The 18,923-nt window shown below is 41.2% G+C and overlaps 1 protein-coding gene across 2 annotated transcripts in view; it reads left to right on the forward strand.

Annotated features, from left to right (window-relative positions):
- Positions 1-1,956: 1,956 nt before the first annotated feature.
- The window catches only part of LOC149083474 (tetratricopeptide repeat protein 39B-like), a 42,788-nt gene continuing 25,821 nt past the window's right edge, over positions 1,957-18,923 (forward strand). The window contains exons 1-3 of one of the 2 annotated variants that reach the window (XM_089233992.1): positions 1,957-2,220; positions 15,718-15,758; positions 18,806-18,922. In XM_089233992.1, coding sequence (XP_089090118.1) covers positions 2,191-2,220; positions 15,718-15,758; positions 18,806-18,922 — 188 coding nt within the window. In that variant the 5' untranslated portion in view covers positions 1,957-2,190. The remainder of the gene's footprint in view (positions 2,221-15,717; positions 15,759-18,805; position 18,923) is intronic. The other variant, XM_089233991.1, reaches the window with a different exon arrangement.

The following is an 18,923-nucleotide window of genomic DNA, read 5'->3' on the forward strand; positions in this document are numbered from 1 at the left end:
AGCTCCTCACTTCCTAGGTCACTCTTTTAGTGACTCACTGACCTGGCACCTCACTCTTTAGACAAGGTCATCTTAAGAGCATCAAGCCCCCGGGAAAAGTGATTTTACAGAGGCCCCTCCACCTGGCTAAAAATACTTGCCTACCAATTTGCATGTTTGATCTCGAAAATTTTAACCAGATCTCATTTTCACGAGGCCCCTTCTGCACGTGAAGACCTCGGTGGATGCACCATGCGTTAAGACGGCACTGTCTCTAGATCAGGGCCCCAACTAGGATTTTTTCCACCCAGGGAAAACATTATTTTGCTGCCCCGACAACTTTAAAATTCGATAATTTTGAAATGGTGTTCTTTGTTCCCACCTAAAACTGCCACCCCTAAATTTTTCCACCCGGGGCAGTTGCCCTTCCCTGTTCTCCCTCTAGTTACGGCCCTGCTCTAGATCACTCACATGCTTGCACACTCTCCGGGTCAATCTTCTGATCGCTCACATGCTTGAGAACTCTTTTGGTGGATCACTGACCTGTCCTTAGCTCTATAGGCAGAGGCGGATTTATGATTTTACTGTCCTTCAAACATTCTACTCTAATATTTCTTGACTAATAATTTCTCAAATTTGCCGTCCTGGGAAATAGCTCGATTACCCCCCCCCCCCCCACCCGTAAATACGACTCTGCAACCCTATTACTTTCAAGACATTTCGATGGTCCGCTAAAAAGCTGCAATGAGAAGGTATGTACAGGAACCTGCCGTAGAACACCGACCACCAGTGCCGTCTTATCGCACGGGCTCAATCGGACCGGGGCCTCGCAAAAATGAGATCTGATGAAATTTTTGAAAGTATGCATGTAAATTTGCCGATTTACAGAAAATTCACCAACAAAAATATACCGATAGGAAAAAACACCGCTGAGAAAATTCACCGACAACATTTTATCGATAAGAAATTACACCGCTAGGAAAATTTGCTCACGGAAAAATCACCACTGGGGGAAAATTCACCTACAAACAATATTCACCGAAACAATAGGTCACCAGTGAGTGAGTGACCATGTGGTTGAACAAACGAATGAGTGACCGAATGAATGAGTGAATGACCATATGAGTGGATCTCCCACTTGCTCACTTACTCACGCACTCGATCATTCGTCTATCTCTGCTCACTCGCTCATTTCCTCACCTGCTCAGTCACTATAACTCCTTCACTCACTCACTTATTTACTCATCCACTCACTAACCCCTGACTACCTTGGCAATCGCTCACTCACCTGCTCATCCACTCACTCACTATGTCACTTTGTCAATGACTTGCTTATTGGGGAATTTTCCTAACGGTTAATTGTCATGTCGGTGAATTGTTGGCGATGAATTTTCCGCACACGAAGTTTTCCTAGTAGGGTCTCAAAAAAAAATCATTTGGCCGGTGGCCTATGATGCTCTTAAGACGGCCCTACCGACAACATATTCCGTGGGTTTTCTGTGAGACTTTCACGAGACATCGACAAAATTTTTCTTGCCCATTTTTTTTACATAATATCAATGAGAACTCGAACTTCACGTGGACGACCCTTCAGACATTAACATATCTAGATTCGGTTTCGACACCGTCCCGTTACGTAATAAGTAAGCAGTTACGCAACCCATGAGCATGAAAAGCGACTAGCAGCAGTTACATAATCCCGGGCATTTGATAGTCACATACGAGGAGAGTTTTTTTAAGCTCGAGGTTAATCAGTCAAGGGTTTTTATTTTTGCACATTTGAACTTCCATTCATCTCGTATTGGGTCAACTCAAGGCATCTTATTTAGCATCGGGAGAGAGAGAGAGAGAGAGAGTCGAACACCGAAACCAGTTCTCAACATCAGGCAGGTCAACCAGCAACAGGTTGTTGTTGCTTTTCGACACCAGAGGTCGCTACGGCAAATAACGGGACTATTTTTGATGGATTACTATAGTACTTACAGCATTGCGTGTAGTGTGTGTGTGTGAATGTAGTAATTTGCGTATTTTTAGCTTCTTGTTTCTTGAACCTTGGTGTAGTCGTGTCGTTTCGGGACTCTGGGAATGCTGCACGAAGACACCGTGTCCTCCTCGATCTCGTTGAAACGACCGTAAAAGACCAAATACAGCTTCTTCATATTTTAGTGCTTGTCTTTCAATAATAAATAATACTTCATAATAAGAATAATAATGGATGTTCAGGATGGAGGACGACAACAGGTGAGTCGGAATTATTGTCAAATTGAAGTAATGTTTTGGTACATAAAAGGGGGATGTGCTATATTTTTAAAAGCAGTATTGGCTACTTGAAGGCACTCCCCAGTCATCCTCATGGTATATTTCTCCAATGGGCAAACAGAACACGTGCCTGGGGCCTTCTAATTATCAGGTCCCCGAAATTGGCTGCCTTGTGTAGTGAGTGACCACAAGGGGGCACAGCCATCATGCCCCCCCCTTTCTCCTACGTACGCCTCTTCTTCAAGGAAGACTACATATAAGCAGCCTACAACGATTCATACTTACCCAGGGCCTGCACTTATTAGAAACAGCTTCCCCCTCCTCTCATAACCGTCTAAAAAAAGCATCGTGTCTTCCCTACGCGAAGAAATGCTCCGGGGTTTCCAGCCCCCCAGACTACTTGACCAAACACCAACTCCGGCCATATCGCAATTTACAGTCCTTTATGAGTAGGGTTAGAAATGAAGTCGTCATTAATCGGTGGTCTCCTCAAATTCGTTAGGGAAAATACCTTATCTAAACTTCACCGGGTTTGAACCTGAGACCGTGATGGCAACCTTCACTGTAGGAGACGAGCATCTTACCACCACGCCACTCGAGCGCCCCCCTCCACGTATAGTCTTAAGCTTTTACAATTTAAAAGATCTTTTTTATTTACGGTATTAACATGAGGGCTCCCTCCAAAAAAATTTGTACCTCTGCGGGCTCTATTTTTGGCACCCCTGGAGAAAAAAAATCTCTAACCGAACGGAACCTACTTTTGCCCTGACCACGTCTCTTCTAACGAGAAAGCATTTTTTAACGTTAAACTCGAATTTGCAATCCCCCCACCACCACCTTCAGCAGCATCCCATATGACTAAACGGGTACGGCCCAAGAGCCGCCTCGACTGGTGCCCCCGGGTCATGCTCATTACACAGATGACTTTCACGACGGGAGTCTGATGGACTCGCAGAAGATGGATCGCCGAAGAATATTAAGTTGCACGGAACCTATTTCAACATTTGCTAAAAATGAGGGAATCTTTTTCAGCATTAGAATCTTCTTAAAAACCAAGCAGAAAACGCAGAAGAAATCAGAATTCGGCGATGTAGAGGAAGCAACTCTTTTGTGGTTCAAATCCCTCAATCTCACTCAATCTTATTATCAGGACCAACAATTCAAGGAAAGCGGAAGATTTCGCAAAAAATCTCAATCAGGGAAATTAGAAATTATCCTAAGCATGAAAACTTTTTACAGAAAATCACAGACAAAAAATTTGTGAATTTGTGGATGTTAGAACAGATGCAAAAATTTCTATTTTAAATGCAGTTGAAATGATTGTGATTCTTCGTGGACTCAGGCACGAGTGCCACGAGTGCCACGATTAGGAACTGCTTCCGTCATGTTGGTTTTTGTTCTGAGTCTGGAGAACGATTATTTCTCCAAATAAAATTAATTAATTAAAATAAAAGATTATTTCTCCTGTGAAGATTCCTCCCAGATTAAGTGTGAAGAAAGCATAAATAGCACTATAGGTGATTGTATCGACGATGAATTTTCGAATATTGACTCTGATCTTGTAACTTCAGGACTTTTAGCAAACGACGTTATTCTAGAATCAATTACCCAAAGCAAGTGCTTCATGTTTCGAAGAAATAGAATCACACACAGAATGTTCAGATGAAAAATTATCTGCACCATCTCTCCATGATGCACTAAAAACTCTAGATGTGATACGTCACTTCCTACACAGTCAGGAAAAAGCCGAACAATCGCGGTATAAACTGAATAGTGTAGAAAATGTTTTGTTTTCTCTTCGGAAAGAAAAACAAGCAAATATACTTGATTATTTTTCAGGAGGTAAATTTTTTTATACGTTTTGATTCTATTTTGAAATAACCCGAATTAAAATTAATGAGAATTAGCATTTTATTTAATACAATTGTTAGAATATATATAATTACGTACACAAACGATCGGGCAAAAATTTAGACTGAAACCCCGTTAACTCGACATTCGCTTAAGTCGACATGTTTGTCGGTACTTTTGGGCTGTCGAGTTACCGAGAGTCTACTGTAATATACAATGGAAATAATGAGATAATTGTGTTTTCTCATCTCCGGACCCCAAGCTCACGTGAAGGTTTCTCAAGGACCCTCAAGGGTTCTGTGCTCCTGTTTGTGAACCCTTGTTCTAGTTCAGGGTTTATGGACCCCTTGAAGAGGTTCCGAGGGGGGAATCCGTAAACTTGGATGAGAAAAGAATCGACTCATTGTTTTTACAATACTACGAATATATGCCGAATATTATACAGGGCGACTCAGAAAAGATGGGAAAAACTTCAAGAGGTGATAAGTACTCACCAATACAAACAATTGCCATCAACGAATGCATAATCTAACATGAAACGGCCACTCTGCAAACGTTAAAACGGCATTCTGGTTGAAATTTATCGGGAGAAAAAAAAAACACCATGCACGGAAATGTAACCTGGAGAAAAAGAAGAAGAAACCATACGCAAATCTGCGTCTCGGTGAATAAAAGGCGCGGATGCTAAAGTTATTCCAGCGTGCAACCATTCTAACAGTTTTAACGTACGTTAAAATAGCGCATTTTAGTAATACTGAAAAAGCAAACACGCATTTAATTTACGGAGCTGTGCAAAGGAAGTACCACAGAGGCAGCACGAATGTACAGTGAGCCTACCCTACAGGCGGTTGCCCAGAAAGGATCCCGTCTCTCACAGCTGCCGATGCAAGCGCGTAAATGTTTTCGGATCGGGCAACCACCTGTGGGAAAAGGCTCACCGTACATTCATGCTGCCACTGTGGTACTTCCCTTTGCAGCTGAAAAAGCAGACATGCATTTAATTTATATTAAATGCATGTCTGTTTTTTCAGTATCACTAAAGTGTGCCATTTTCTCGTACGTTACAACTTTTAGAACGGTTGCACGCTGGAATAACTTCACAGGGCTGGCGTCCACGCCTTTTATTCACTGTGACGCAGATTTGCATACGGTTTCTTCTTCTTCTTCCCCAGGTTACATTTGCATGCACGGTGTTTTTTTTCTCCCGATAAATTTCAACAGAAATGCCGTTTTAAGTGCTTCACTTTTTTTGTCACAAGGGATCATTGGCATTCATGTTATTGGTACCACGACACAAGGGCATAGGCAGAGATAGACTTGAAAGTCTGGGGGGGGGGGATGATGATTATGTCATTTTATACTGTACATACGCATATACATTTAAATCAGTCGTCCGCCTTTGACGCTGGGGGAGGGGTATCTCCACCCATGTACAAGGGACCCGAGACATTCATTTTAATTGATACAAGGTGTTCGTGACTTCCATTAAATTGGCACCAGGGGTCGGTGATCCCCATTTTATCGTCACAGGGGAGTTCGTGTCATTTATTGCATTGTCTGGGGGTATCTGAAGCCCCTTATTTAATTGGTGAAAGGGGGCCCGTGATTTTTCTTTTGCTGGTTGAAATGGTCCGGGGAACACAAAAGTTAATAACCCCTGCTCTAGTACTGTATTTAGTTTTGGTTTCGGTATCAACTTATGGAGTACGACCCAGACAGAGAAATGGTTCTGCTGGTATATGTTAGCACATCCCTATTTCTATCACGGCCACAGTTGAATTAGCTGCAGGGTTGACTGAACTTCTTTTTCCTCCTTCGACATCTTTAAAATAAAATCTAGTTCAAAAAGAGGTTTTTGTGTGTGTTTCCCCCTAAAATTACGTGAGTGTGATCTTCCCTTCCTCCACCCTTGATGCCAAGCATAGGTGTACCGTATACATGTCTTTGTCACGTGACCAACACACAGCTGGATAATATATCGGATGGATATATATCGAGCCCAGGCCTGAATACAAATAAAAGAAGAAAGAGAACGTTGTAAAACTGACCATGACCTTGTTAGCGTCGGTTACGCAATTAACTTGCTGCTTGGTGACCTTCTTGTAATCGTTGTTGAAGAAGTGTTTGAGGAAGTGGCCGCCGAGTAAAGAGTGCCACGAGATGATGATGATGATGATGATAGTGATGATTCTTTTCTTGGTCATCATCATCATCATCATCATCATCGATAGAGCAGATTTTGGAAACAGAAGCTGCCATCATTATCACTGTTAAGAAAGTGGGGCCATTGCATTTTGACGGCGTCAGATAGAACCACGTGATCCCTAATTTGATATTCTTTTGTATTTGTTGGGAAGGAAGGCTCTCAAAAGCATTATGCCCCCCCCCCTTCCCCAGGAGTGGATCCAAAGAGGAGACAGGGAAGGTGGCCCTCCCCACTTTAAGAGCGGGACAACATGGAGGAAAAATGGGTCTGTCTCGTAAACTGTGGGACGCAGTGGCATTTGAGAAACAACCAATAAGTCCGTTGGTTGCATTCGCTCGAATGTAAACATTACGTTTATTGGTTGCTTTTTAAACTTTCATAAAATAACTTTTATCAAACTTTTATAGTGTAATGTTGGCCGTATCTATTATTTTGGTTTGGTATATGTCTCGCTTACATCCACCTGAACTACCCAGTGGGCCTATGCTCATGCGTAGCACTCCGGATCCTCCTGGGAAAAGTTCTCTGACGGACCGAATTCCGAGTCTTTTAGGGGAGGCCCATAAATTCATTTTCGTGTCTGCACTTAATCCTTATTATATTTCTCGTGGGAGAAGCTGCATGCATATGGATAAAGTATTAGAGAGGACTGCAAAACTGTTCTCTCACCGGGCCTTTAAATGACCAAGCCCGGCCTTTAGTGTCTCTGACTGATTCATTGAGAACTACAGCCCTAGAAGAACGTTCAAAGTAAACTGATACACCCAAAAACCTTGTGGAACTTTTGGCCGATCTCACAGCGAACAAGAGTTTAGGTTTTCAACCTTTTTCAACGGAAATCTGGAGTTCCGTGAGAGCATTTGGGATTCTGCAATATCAAAAGTTGTAAAATTTTTCATTTGGGAGCGCAATAAAAACATTGTCTAATATTTGTCTATAATCTATGTCAGAGAAATATTCGTGTTTACTCGGGTTCCCTCGTAATCACCGAGGATTCCGCGTGAATTGAAACGTTTGACATCCATTCAGAATCATTGCTTTAGAGCAGTGCTTCCTCAAAGTTTGTCGCGGCTTCTACGGGCGTCACCAACCTTTGTCAGGGGCGTCGCGGCGAGCTGGAGACATTGATTTGTGTGCCTAATTTATGCTTTGAAGTGGTTCTTTTACATGGGATAATATCTACCAAAGTACTCTGGGGAGCCGTGATTGTGAAATTTGAGAATTCCGTACTAGGCGGAAAGTACAAATTTCCTACATGCTTTCCAAAATCATAGAACCAGATCTCATTTTCGTGGGCTCTGGAACAAGCCCAGATAAAGACCCATACGTTAAAAGGCACCGATGGATTTATTAGAAAAATCGGTGATAAGAATGCGTCATATCTAGCAATCTATCACGTACGACTTTTTATACTAATTAGATGTCACTAGGGCCGTCTTAAGTGCATCATGAGCCCTCGGGCAAAGAGATTTTTCTGAGGCCCCCCTACCTATTTAGAAATTTATTCATTCATTTATTTATGCTTCTCTGCTCACCAACTTACATGCTTAATCTCGAAAATCTTAACCGAATCTCAATATTATGAGGCCTCCTCTGTCCTTGAGGCTCCTGGGCTGTGATCGAGTAGACTCAGGCGTCAAGAGGCATTGGATGTCACCCTTGAAGCTTTTGTGGTTGGACATTTTCCAGACAACCTTCATTGAACCTCGGGGAAAGATGGAAAATTCTAGCTCTAGTCACCGGGAGGAGTTAAGATCAGTCATCCAGCACATTATTCTCACATTAGCATTTACCTGTAAGGCTTTTTCTTCTTGCAATCATTCTTTTGGCAGTTAAGGCTCGAGCGCTCTAACTTGTCCGTGCTCAATAGCCAGGGCTGAACTTACGCAAGGAGCGGTTGCACCAGGCCACTAAATACTAAGGTCGAAAAACGATAAATACTTTGATCAAATTTTGACTTTTAACTTCTTGGCAAAGTAATAGCTTAAAAGTCTGTCCCCGCCCATGCCCGGGCGCTGCTTTTAGAGCTTTCCCTGTCGTTGGAAGACTTCATTACCATGCATGTGTAGAAAAAAATACAAATATACAAATACAAATACAAATACAACGCCACAACAGGCAAAATGCCCAACGAGGTGGCTGATAAAAAGATGCCCATAAAAATATGGATGTCATGTTTCAAAAATACAGCAACCCCATTAAAAATGCAATTAACACAAATTATAAACAATATATACACATAATAAAATATTATACAATGCCCATAAAGAATACTTATGGTTGTCTTATTCTAAGAATGGATAGCTCCTCGATTTACCCCAACATGTTTATCGTATTTCTTTTTAAACGTGTCAATTGTGTTACAATTTACTAACTCCGGGGGTAAGCTATTCCATTTATTAACAACCCTATTAGAGAAAAGTTCCCTGCGACACCATAACCTTGCATTGTCCCTCACCAATCGATACTGGTGTCCCCTTGTAAAAGCAGTTGATTGGCGGTGTACTAAAAGTTCATGGTCCATCCCATCCATCCCATTGAAAATTTTGAACACTTCGATCATATCTCCTCGACACCTGCGTTCATCCAATGTAAACATATTCAAAAAATGAAGTCTCTCTTCATAACTCAAGCCCTGTGTGCCAATAAGGACACGCGTAGCTCTTCTCTGCACCCCTTCAATCAAGTCTATGTCCCTCTGTAGGTATGGTCTCCAAAACCTTACAGCATACTCCAGTCCAGGACGAACTAAGCCTCGAAAAAGCGGAAGAGTGACTTTAGGAGAACGCGAAGAGACCTTTTTGAAAATGAGACCAAGCATTCTATTCGCTTTTTTGACAACCGCTGAACAATGTTCAGAAAACCTAAGTCGCTCGTCAATGAGAATTCCCAAATCGGTGACTCTAGTTGCATCCGGGATAGTGACACCATTCAACTCGTAAGATAACCATGGGTTGTTCGAACCAAAATGAGCGACCATGCACTTATCTACGCTAAACGTCATGCCCCATTCATTTGCCCATGCTGCAATCTTGTTTAAGTTGGTCTGGAGCAACTCCCTATCGCTTTCATTCCCGATTACCCACATCATCTGCGAATTTGCTAGTAATTCCATCGATACCCTGATCGAGTTTGTCGATAAAAAGTGAAAAAAGTATGGGGCCAAGGACACTTCCCTGAGGAACTCCACTTGTGACGTCTGTCCAACCAGAGAATTCCCCGTTCACCATAACTCGTTGCGACCTATCTCTTAACCACGATTCTATCCAATTCAGCAAGTTGCCCCCTATTCCAATCTCGTGTAAACGCTTCAAGAGTTTGCCATGTTGGACCCGATCGAATGCCTTCTGGAAATCAAGGTAAACAACGTCTACATTTTTGCTCTTACCCAAAGCCTTAGTCACGTAATCATAGAAGCAAAGGAGGTTAGTTACACATGACTTCCCCTTCCTGAACCCATGCTGATTATCCGACCTTTCATCTGGAAAGCAGTATGAAAGAGACTTTCTTAAGTTGGTGCTCGAAAATTTTTTGTATCAGCATGTATCAGAAGCCACTAGGGGTACTGCTATTTTGGATTTAGTTCTTACTAGTTCTGAGGATCTAGTTGAACATGTTTCGGTGGGGGAAGAGTTTTCTTCCAGTGATCATCGTATCGTCAGATTTCACTGTAACTTTTCCTCGGGTAAGGTTGATAACAAAAGACTGGTTCCTTGTTTTCGGAGAACTAACTTTGATGTTTTGCGAAGAAGGTTAGCGGAAGTTTTCAAAGACCGGTTGGAATCAGTAGGGGTGGTAAGTCAATGGGAAGAATTTAGTACGAAGCTGTCCTCTGTTTTGCACGACGTCATACCCTTTGTTCGAAAAAAGCGTGTTTGTACATCACACCCTCTATGGTTCACGGATAGCGTGCGGAACCTTTATCTTGAAAAGAAAAGAGCATTCAGAGAGTATAAAAGTGGACGAGGTGACCTATCATTGTTTACTGATAAAAGAAGACTGTTGAAGAAAGCGATAAGGGATAGTAAAAAGCAAGTTGAATCTAGGTTGGCAGATAACATTGGCTCTGACCCAAAATCATTTTTTCGATACGTCAATAATGGATGTAAGGGGACAGTTGGCCCCCTCTCGATAGGAGGCTCAAAAGTAGAGAGCAATGTAGGCATGTGTAGTGCTTTCGATGACTTTTTCGCGTCGGTTTTTAATGGAGATAATGATATTCGATATACGGGTGTTGCATGGGGTAATAAAACGCTCAACGATATTCATGTGGAAGACGTGGAGGTCCTAAATCTTCTAAGAAATGTATGTGCAAGCAAAGCACCAGGACCAGATGATATCTATCCCAGGGTTCTCAGGGAAGGTGCTAATGAATTGTTGGGGCCAGTCGCACAGATATACAGGAGTAGTGTTGCTGAGGGTATCGTCCCGAGAGATTGGAAACTGGCCAACGTTGTTCCGATATTTAAGAAGGGTAGTAGAGAAGTGGTGTCTAATTATCGTCCAGTGAGTTTGACGAGCTCCCTCTCGAAAATTTTGGAAATTATCATCAAAAGGCAGTTTGTGAAGTGGATAGACGAGAATAATGTATTGTCGGATAATCAGCATGGGTTCAGGAAGGGGAAGTCATGTGTAACTAACCTCCTTTGCTTCTATGATTACGTGACTAAGGCTTTGGGTAAGAGCAAAAATGTAGACGTTGTTTACCTTGATTTCCAGAAGGCATTCGATCGGGTCCAACATGGCAAACTCTTGAAGCGTTTACACGAGATTGGAATAGGGGGCAACTTGCTGAATTGGATAGAATCGTGGTTAAGAGATAGGTCGCAACGAGTTATGGTGAACGGGGAATTCTCTGGTTGGACAGACGTCACAAGTGGAGTTCCTCAGGGAAGTGTCCTTGGCCCCATACTTTTTTCACTTTTTATCGACAAACTCGATCAGGGTATCGATGGAATTACTAGCAAATTCGCAGATGATGTGAAGCTAATGGGGGTAATCGGAAATGAAAGCGATAGGGAGTTGCTCCAGACCAACTTAAACAAGATTGCAGCATGGGCAAATGAATGGAGCATGACGTTTAGCGTAGATAAGTGCATGGTCGCTCATTTTGGTTCGAACAACCCACGGTTCTCTTACGAGTTGAATGGTGTCACTATCCCGGATGCAACTAGAGTCACCGATTTGGGAATTCTCATTGACGAGCGACTTAAGTTCTCTGAACATTGTTCAGCGGTTGTCAAAAAATCGAATAGAATGCTTGGTCTCATTTTCAAAAAGGTCTCTTCGCGTTCTCCTAAAGTCATTCTTCCGCTTTTTCGAGGCTTAGTTCGTCCTGGACTGGAGTATGCTGTAAGGTTTTGGAGACCATACCTACAGAGGGACATAGACTTGGTTGAAGGGGTGCAGAGAAGAGCTACGCGTGTCCTTATTGGCACACGGGGCTTGAGTTATGAAGAAAGACTTCATTTTTTGAATATGTTTACATTGGATGAACGCAGGTGTCGAGGAGATATGATCGAAGTGTTCAAAATTTTCAATGGGATGGATAGGATGGACCATGAACTTTTAGTACACCGCCAATCGACTGCTTTTACAAGGGGACACCAGTATCGATTGGTGAGGGACAATGCAAGGTTATGGTGTCGCAGGGAATTTTTCTCCAATAGGGTTGTTAATAAATGGAATAGCTTACCCCCGGAGGTAGTAAATTGTAACACAATTGACACGTTTAAAAAGAAATACGATAAACATGTTGGGGTAAATCGAGAAGCTATCCATTCTTAGAATAAGACAACCATAAGTATTCTTTATGGGCATTGTATAATATTTTATCATGTGTATATATTGTTTGTAATTTGTGTTAATTGCATTTTTAATTGGGTTGCTGTATTTTTGAAACATATGACAACCATATTTTTATGGGCATCTTTTTATCAGCCACCTCGTTGGGCATTTTGCCTGTTGTGGCGTTGTATTTGTATTTGTATTTGTATTTGTATAATACATTATTCTCGTCTATCCACTTCACAAACTGCCTTTTGATGATAATTTCCAAAATTTTCGTCAAACTCACTGGACGATAATTGGACACCGCTTCTCTACTACCCTTCTTAAATATCGGAACAACGTTAGCCAGTTTCCAATCTCTCGGGACGATACCCTCAGCAACACTACTCCTGAATATCTGTGCGACTGGCCCCAACAATTCATTAGCACCTTCCCTGAGAACCCTGGGATAGATATCATCTGGTCCTGGTGCTTTGCTTGCACCTACATTTCTTAGAAGATTTAGGACCTCCACGTCTTCTACTTGAGTATCGTTGAGGGTTTTATTACCCCATGCAACACCCGTATATCGAATATCATTATCTCCATTAAAAACCGACGCGAAAAAGTCATTGAAAGCACTACACATGCCTACAATGTGTGTGTTCTGGGGAAAAAAAAGAAGGGGGGGGGTGGATGGGTAAAATTGAATAAGAATATAACATAAGGTCTTATTAAAATTTTTCACGTTAGTAGTGAAAACCCATGATGAAGGAGATGTAGATCTAAAATTTAAATATTATTTGATCTGGCGCTCTGTATCTCTTGTTCACGGTCACGGTCATGTGTAGATGTCTCTACGAGTGCTTGTCATCCTGGTGTGTAACACGACTGATAAACGAATCCACTAATGAGAATTAATAACTTGATTATTATTCCTCTCACCTAGTCTCCTACTATTGGTTTCTATTTCAGTGACGCCACGAGCTGTGTGTGTGTGTGTGTGTGCATCAGCTCATTGTATTCATTTGCAAAGGAAATGACAATGGCACCCTCTACCAACGGCCCTCGATGCAGAGGTTACTGGTTCAATGTCGAATTTAAAATCTCCTTTTCTTAGTCTTTCCAGGGCCGTATTCACCGACATGGTTTAAACTGTAGTCACAATTTTTTAATAAGAGATCAACATAGATTGGTTAAAAACCTGAATTTAGCCAATCCGTGTCGATCTGTTATCAAAAAAATTGTGACTATAGTTTAAACCATCTGTCGATGAATGCCGCCCTAAAAAGATTGACCTAGAGCAGCGGTTCTCAACCTTTTTTGACTCTAGGAGCCCTTTTTGTACATAATTGTTATGGTGGAACCCTGTAGGCCTCTTTTTTCATTTATCTATCAAATTTACTTATTTATTTTATTTTCCTTGAGTTGATGGGGAGCCCCTGGGAAGTGCACACGGAACCCCAAGAGCTCCGCGGAGCACCGGTTGAGAACCGCTGACCTAGAGCATAGGATTCTAATTGTTGTTTTGCGGGAGCCTTTCAGGGAGTTCTGCGGTACAGTTTTTCCCTCCTTTTACAATGAAAATAGCTGTATTGGAGAGATATTCAGGTTTATTCGGGGTCCGTAGAACAGTCCCATAACCTCTAAGGGTTTCGTGGAACAGCCTATAGCCCAACAAGGGCTTTGCGTGAGCTGAAACCTTTGACCTAGAGAGTGAGCAAGCGTTATAGGGATCAAAACACAAATACGTAAGGAATTAGAGAGTGACTTCATTTTGCGTGCATGCAACTTAATATTCGTTGATGTTTTCTACAGTATGAGACGTACGATCGCTAATCTGGGCCCAATTTCTGTATGGATGAGCGAGTGGGGATTTTGTTGGGATCGCCGATTGTTTGGCGGCCAAAGCGATGCTAAGGCGATGCCGAACTGTTGTCGGAGAATTTTTTGTCGGGAAATGTTCCCAGCGATGAATTTTCCATTCGGTGAATTGCTGGCGGTGAAGTTTCCGGACACGAAGCGGGTCCAGGGTGGCCCATTTGTAGGTGGGGCAAATTTGAGGAATGAGTAGGTCAAGAAAATTAGTCTAGAACAGCAGAAGAGGTGCCACTGACTGAAACCCATGCTCAATAACCGACATTACACATATTTTTCCTACGAGAAAATTTTACTGAAATGAATCTCCACTTTGGAAACCCAAATTCCAAAATGGAGCCCCCTCCAACACCGTTTTCCATTGTCCCCATTTTCCAAGTGCTCCTCAGAAAAGCCATTCTATCGCCTCAAAAGACAAGCACCATTCAGGTGCCCACCATTCTCTCAGCGGGTGGCTCCATCCATCGTCCAAAATAAAGCTCATATTTACATAGAACTTAGATCTAAGAATAACACCCATTTTTGCAAACGGCGCCGTGGGGGGAGAGAAAAAATATAAACAAGACGAGAGTGTTATTATTCTAACGCACCAACCGCAATAAACGTCAAGTTTATGCGCGTACGTAAGCATGAATTGCAGGCTTTTTAGCTTCTGACAGTTTGATGCAGGCTTCGAGGGGAATCAAAATATGTAAATATTAGAGTGTGCGGCTGGTCTTTTTTTTTGTGCCATCAATTGATGGCATAAAGAATATGAGGAAGAGAAATGGTCGGTCACACAGCAGTTAACCCAGTTACTTCAAAGTCCCTTTTTTAAAACACAATATTACCGATCATTCGAGCGAGCACTGCACGTCACATGGTGAGAGTGACCCACATACAGTGAACGTACCACAGACTGTCTCTCTATAAGCGGACCGTGACCACGTGGTGATGCTGATGATGATGGGGATGTATTTGTATTTCTCTTCTGCGTAACGAGAGTCATAAGAAATACGTAATTGGGTTTAAAATGCGCATACGATCTCTGATGGCTGAGTGACCCCTTATTTTGCGTGTATGTAAAGCATACATGCTCAACCCTCTTGGCCCGCTGGCCAAATGTGACCCTCGGATGGCCGTCTGATTCGCCCAATATGGGCCAGATTTCTGTGTGGGTGAATGGGGATTTTGCTTGGGTCGTTGATTGTGTGTTTGAGGCCACAAATTTAAACAAATCCAGTCTAACTCAGATTTTTCCAAGTTTCGGTTCGTCTGGAACCCTCGATGGTTGCAAGACCATTCCACTACCACTATGGTCCCCAACGTTTTTTGCAGCAGCGTTCTTGGGCTGGGATCTTTGCCAGGTTTCGCATGGGTTCCCCACCATAGTGAATATATAATGTGAAAAAAAAAGAAGATAGGAATTGTCTCGGGCAAACGGGCTGAAACCCTGCCAACCACCCTCCTGCTGGGGGCCCATGCACATTATTATGAATGAATCATAATTTCTTGGAATGATAATTGGAGCTTCAGCAGAATAACGGTCTGTGTTACATTTTTGCGAAATCGGTTTTTCGACCTAATGGCGTTCCGTACAGCTTCAGTTGCTCGTACAGTTGCTATGCACCTTTACACAGCTGCAATCCATGCTAAAAAGGTGTTTCCCTAATTGATCGATGACTTTTATTGTGTCTTCCTCTGAAGTTGGAAAAACAACATATTTTAATTATTTATTCATTGTTATAAAGTTTGGTTCTTTTCAATTGCTAATAAACTTTGAATATAATTTGCAGGTCGACGAAGATGATGACTGGGAAGTCGACGTAACTCAAGGGTGAGAAGAGACACCAAGAATTTTTATAATATTTATTAGAGCCCGAAGTTCAGGCAAAATGCCATAAATGCCTTTTTTTACCTATTTTCAAACTTTTTTGTAGAAATGCCCTTTTTGATTTTTTTTCCCTGCCGTAAATTCTTATTTTGATATTCTTATATGTTTATTCGTTAATTTTAGAGCCATATTTTGTACAACTTACATGTTTTTAGCATTGAGAACTTCAAAACATTTTTTTAAAATGCTCAACCCTTAGTATTTATCAAGGGGCGATTGCCCTCCAGATGGAAGGGTTTGAATTTTAAACATGTTTCTGCAACAAGTCGATCGCCTCCAGCCTGATATTCTTCAAACATCGTTTCCGATTCTTTTTGTTCCATCACCCCCTTCTTCAGAAATTATTTTCTCTCATGGCCCCCAGACTCAAACAAACCCATAGGATCCTATGTTACACTCTTTAGCTTCCCCCCCCCCCCCCGGACCATTCCATCTCCCACCGGGAGCGATATTGTCCACTTTGGGAAACACTGCTGTAGGTGATGGAATAGGGAGGGGGGGAAAGATTTTGAAACTTCTCAAACATGTTATTTAAATAACCAGTGATCATGTGGAAAAATTATGTGCAATTTGGTTAAGAAATTGAAACCGTTGTCACAAAAATGTGTTGATTCGCCTGCCAGAGAAAACAAAAAATGGTTTTCAATAGCGTCCTCTGCCGTCGACTTAAAATATTAATTTTTGAATTGAAGAATATTCTAAGAATCTAAGAATACGTTTGTCTCTCCTTTTGAGAAAATTTATGTTTCAAGTTATTTTCTAAATAAAATTTATTACAGTTGAGCTTTGAAAATTGAATTTGAAAATTTGAACTTGAAATTTGATGCATTAAAATATCGGTTAACATAATTTTTACTTTTTATTTTGGTCGGTGGAATTTGTTTCACTTCGAGTCTGTTCAAGTTTCGATTTTGTGCGTGCCTGAATAAATTAGTTTTGCTTTTAGCGTCATCTATCTTTGACTCATTGAATGTTACTTCCTAGTTTTACACGTATAAATTTTGGTCCTATTTTTTTTCTATTCTATCGGTTTTTTTTAATCCGAATAATCAATTTATCAATAATTTCCAAAATGATTAATTATTTAGATAAGTTGTGCCCACTTATAAAATAATCGGATACAGTGAAATATCGGTTAACGCGATGTTTCTTCTGCTTTCATAAGCCCGTACCATTAAAATAACGTTAAGAAACGATGTCCATATTAGAATGTGTACGTATTTATTTCTAGTTTTATGTTTTGAATGCAGAAAACGGGGCTGGACAAATTGCGCAACATGCCCTGGGCACGTAAAAATTTCGATCGGGTGCACATTTTTTTTATATGCGTACACATTCGTTTCGTTCGGTGTATAAATTTTCCAAAAACACCGTATATACTGTACATTATTCCCAATCTTTAATTAATACGGATGACGAAAGGCAGGGCCGCAACTAGACGCTTGGTCACATTTTGACGCCGCTTTGTAATGTTGAAGGAGAGGAATGAAATTTGCGTTCCCCTCGGGTCCAGCGCCCGAGGCACGAGACCCGCCTGCTCCCCCCCCCCCTAGTTGCGGCCCTGACGAGAGGTAGTGATGATTTTCCACAAAGATTTCCCACCGCTTTACTTTTGGCATCATTGAACACAGTGTGTGGATCCCGTTTATAAAGTTCTCACTATGTTTTCCCGCTTAGTACGACTTATTTTTACGTATTCTCAACTTTCACTAATACTCATCGAAATTTCCCGTTTAAAACGTTTTCCCACTTACAACGTTTCTTCGTGATTATTTTTTGAAAAACATTGCAAACCAGATCGACTGTATTATTTGTGTTGAGATTATCTTCTGGCTCGTGACTGTGAACTAATTCCAATTATAAATGTCTTGTACCATTTTCATTGGCATGGACTTCCTATTCGTGTGTATTATTTTTCTATATACGGGGTGCATAGGCAACAGTGCGTATGGCTTTTCACTGACGAACCGCTGGTCCTTGAGGCATACTTCCAATTAGAAAAAGTATCCAAATAACGTGTAGCACTCAGATATCGCATTCATATTGCAAGGGGTTGTACAGTTGTTAACCTCTTCAAACCTGAGACAAAACCAGCCATTAAAATTTTTTTTCGAATGATTTCTGTATATTATATGTCAAAATACCCTTTAAAAATTTTTTTTGAAAAAAATTAATTAGATAATTAATTAATTTGGGTCGATATCTTTACTATTACCATTTGAGTTGGGTACCCTTACGCATACCTTAAGTCTTAACTTGAAAAAAATCATTAACATCATTTAAAAATGAAGGTGCACATATGTGTAGGCTACCTCTGGAGTGAAGAGGTTAAAATTAAAAAAAAACAACTTTTTATACAGTCCCTGTGTAACCCCAAAACACAACTAGAAACTTTCTGCCCCGTCTCTCCTGATGCCAACTAAAAAAAATTCCGCTTTTCGAAGTGCAATATTCACTGAGATATTCGAATACGAAAAACGGTGGAAATTTGGGAAAATAACAGCATTAAATATATATGGGGGGGGGGGGGGCAAAACGTTTTTCCCGCATTCAATGCTGTTTTTTCCCAATTTTCCCCCGTTTTTCAAATTCGGATATCTTAGTGAATATTGCACTTAGAAAATTTGGAATTTTTTTTAGTTGGCATCAGGAAAGACAGGGCAACAACATTCTAATTGGGTATACTTTTAATTGCTATACTTTTTGTGTTTTCTATTTTCACGACAATTATTATAATCTATCATTGAAACAGCAGATTCAGTGGGTGCAGTCAGTTTTTAGAAGGTTTACGGGCCCTCAACATCACGGATTTTAGTTATTTTCCCTTTTTCCCATTAATTATAGATGCCTTATCTTAATGCCTATTTTGACCGTTTTCAGTGTCTAAACTTCCGAGCTCTAATGATTATTATATATAGACATGATAACACTTATCAATCTTTTAAGAATATTTGAGTAAAATATTTGTCATTATTTTCTTAAATTTCCAGTGGTGAGGACCCAGAGGAAAAACCGAGCGTCCACCAGAGCATCCAGGAGACGATGCAGACCCTCGACCTGTTCATGAACAACAAGTTCCAGGAGGCCATCGACCTGATGGAGCCATGG

This window comes from Pholcus phalangioides, unplaced genomic scaffold (genome assembly GCF_987345545.1).
Source record: "Pholcus phalangioides strain wild (caught in Gottingen) unplaced genomic scaffold, Ppha-v1.0 ptg000008l_1, whole genome shotgun sequence".
NCBI lineage: Eukaryota > Metazoa > Arthropoda > Arachnida > Araneae > Pholcidae > Pholcus > Pholcus phalangioides.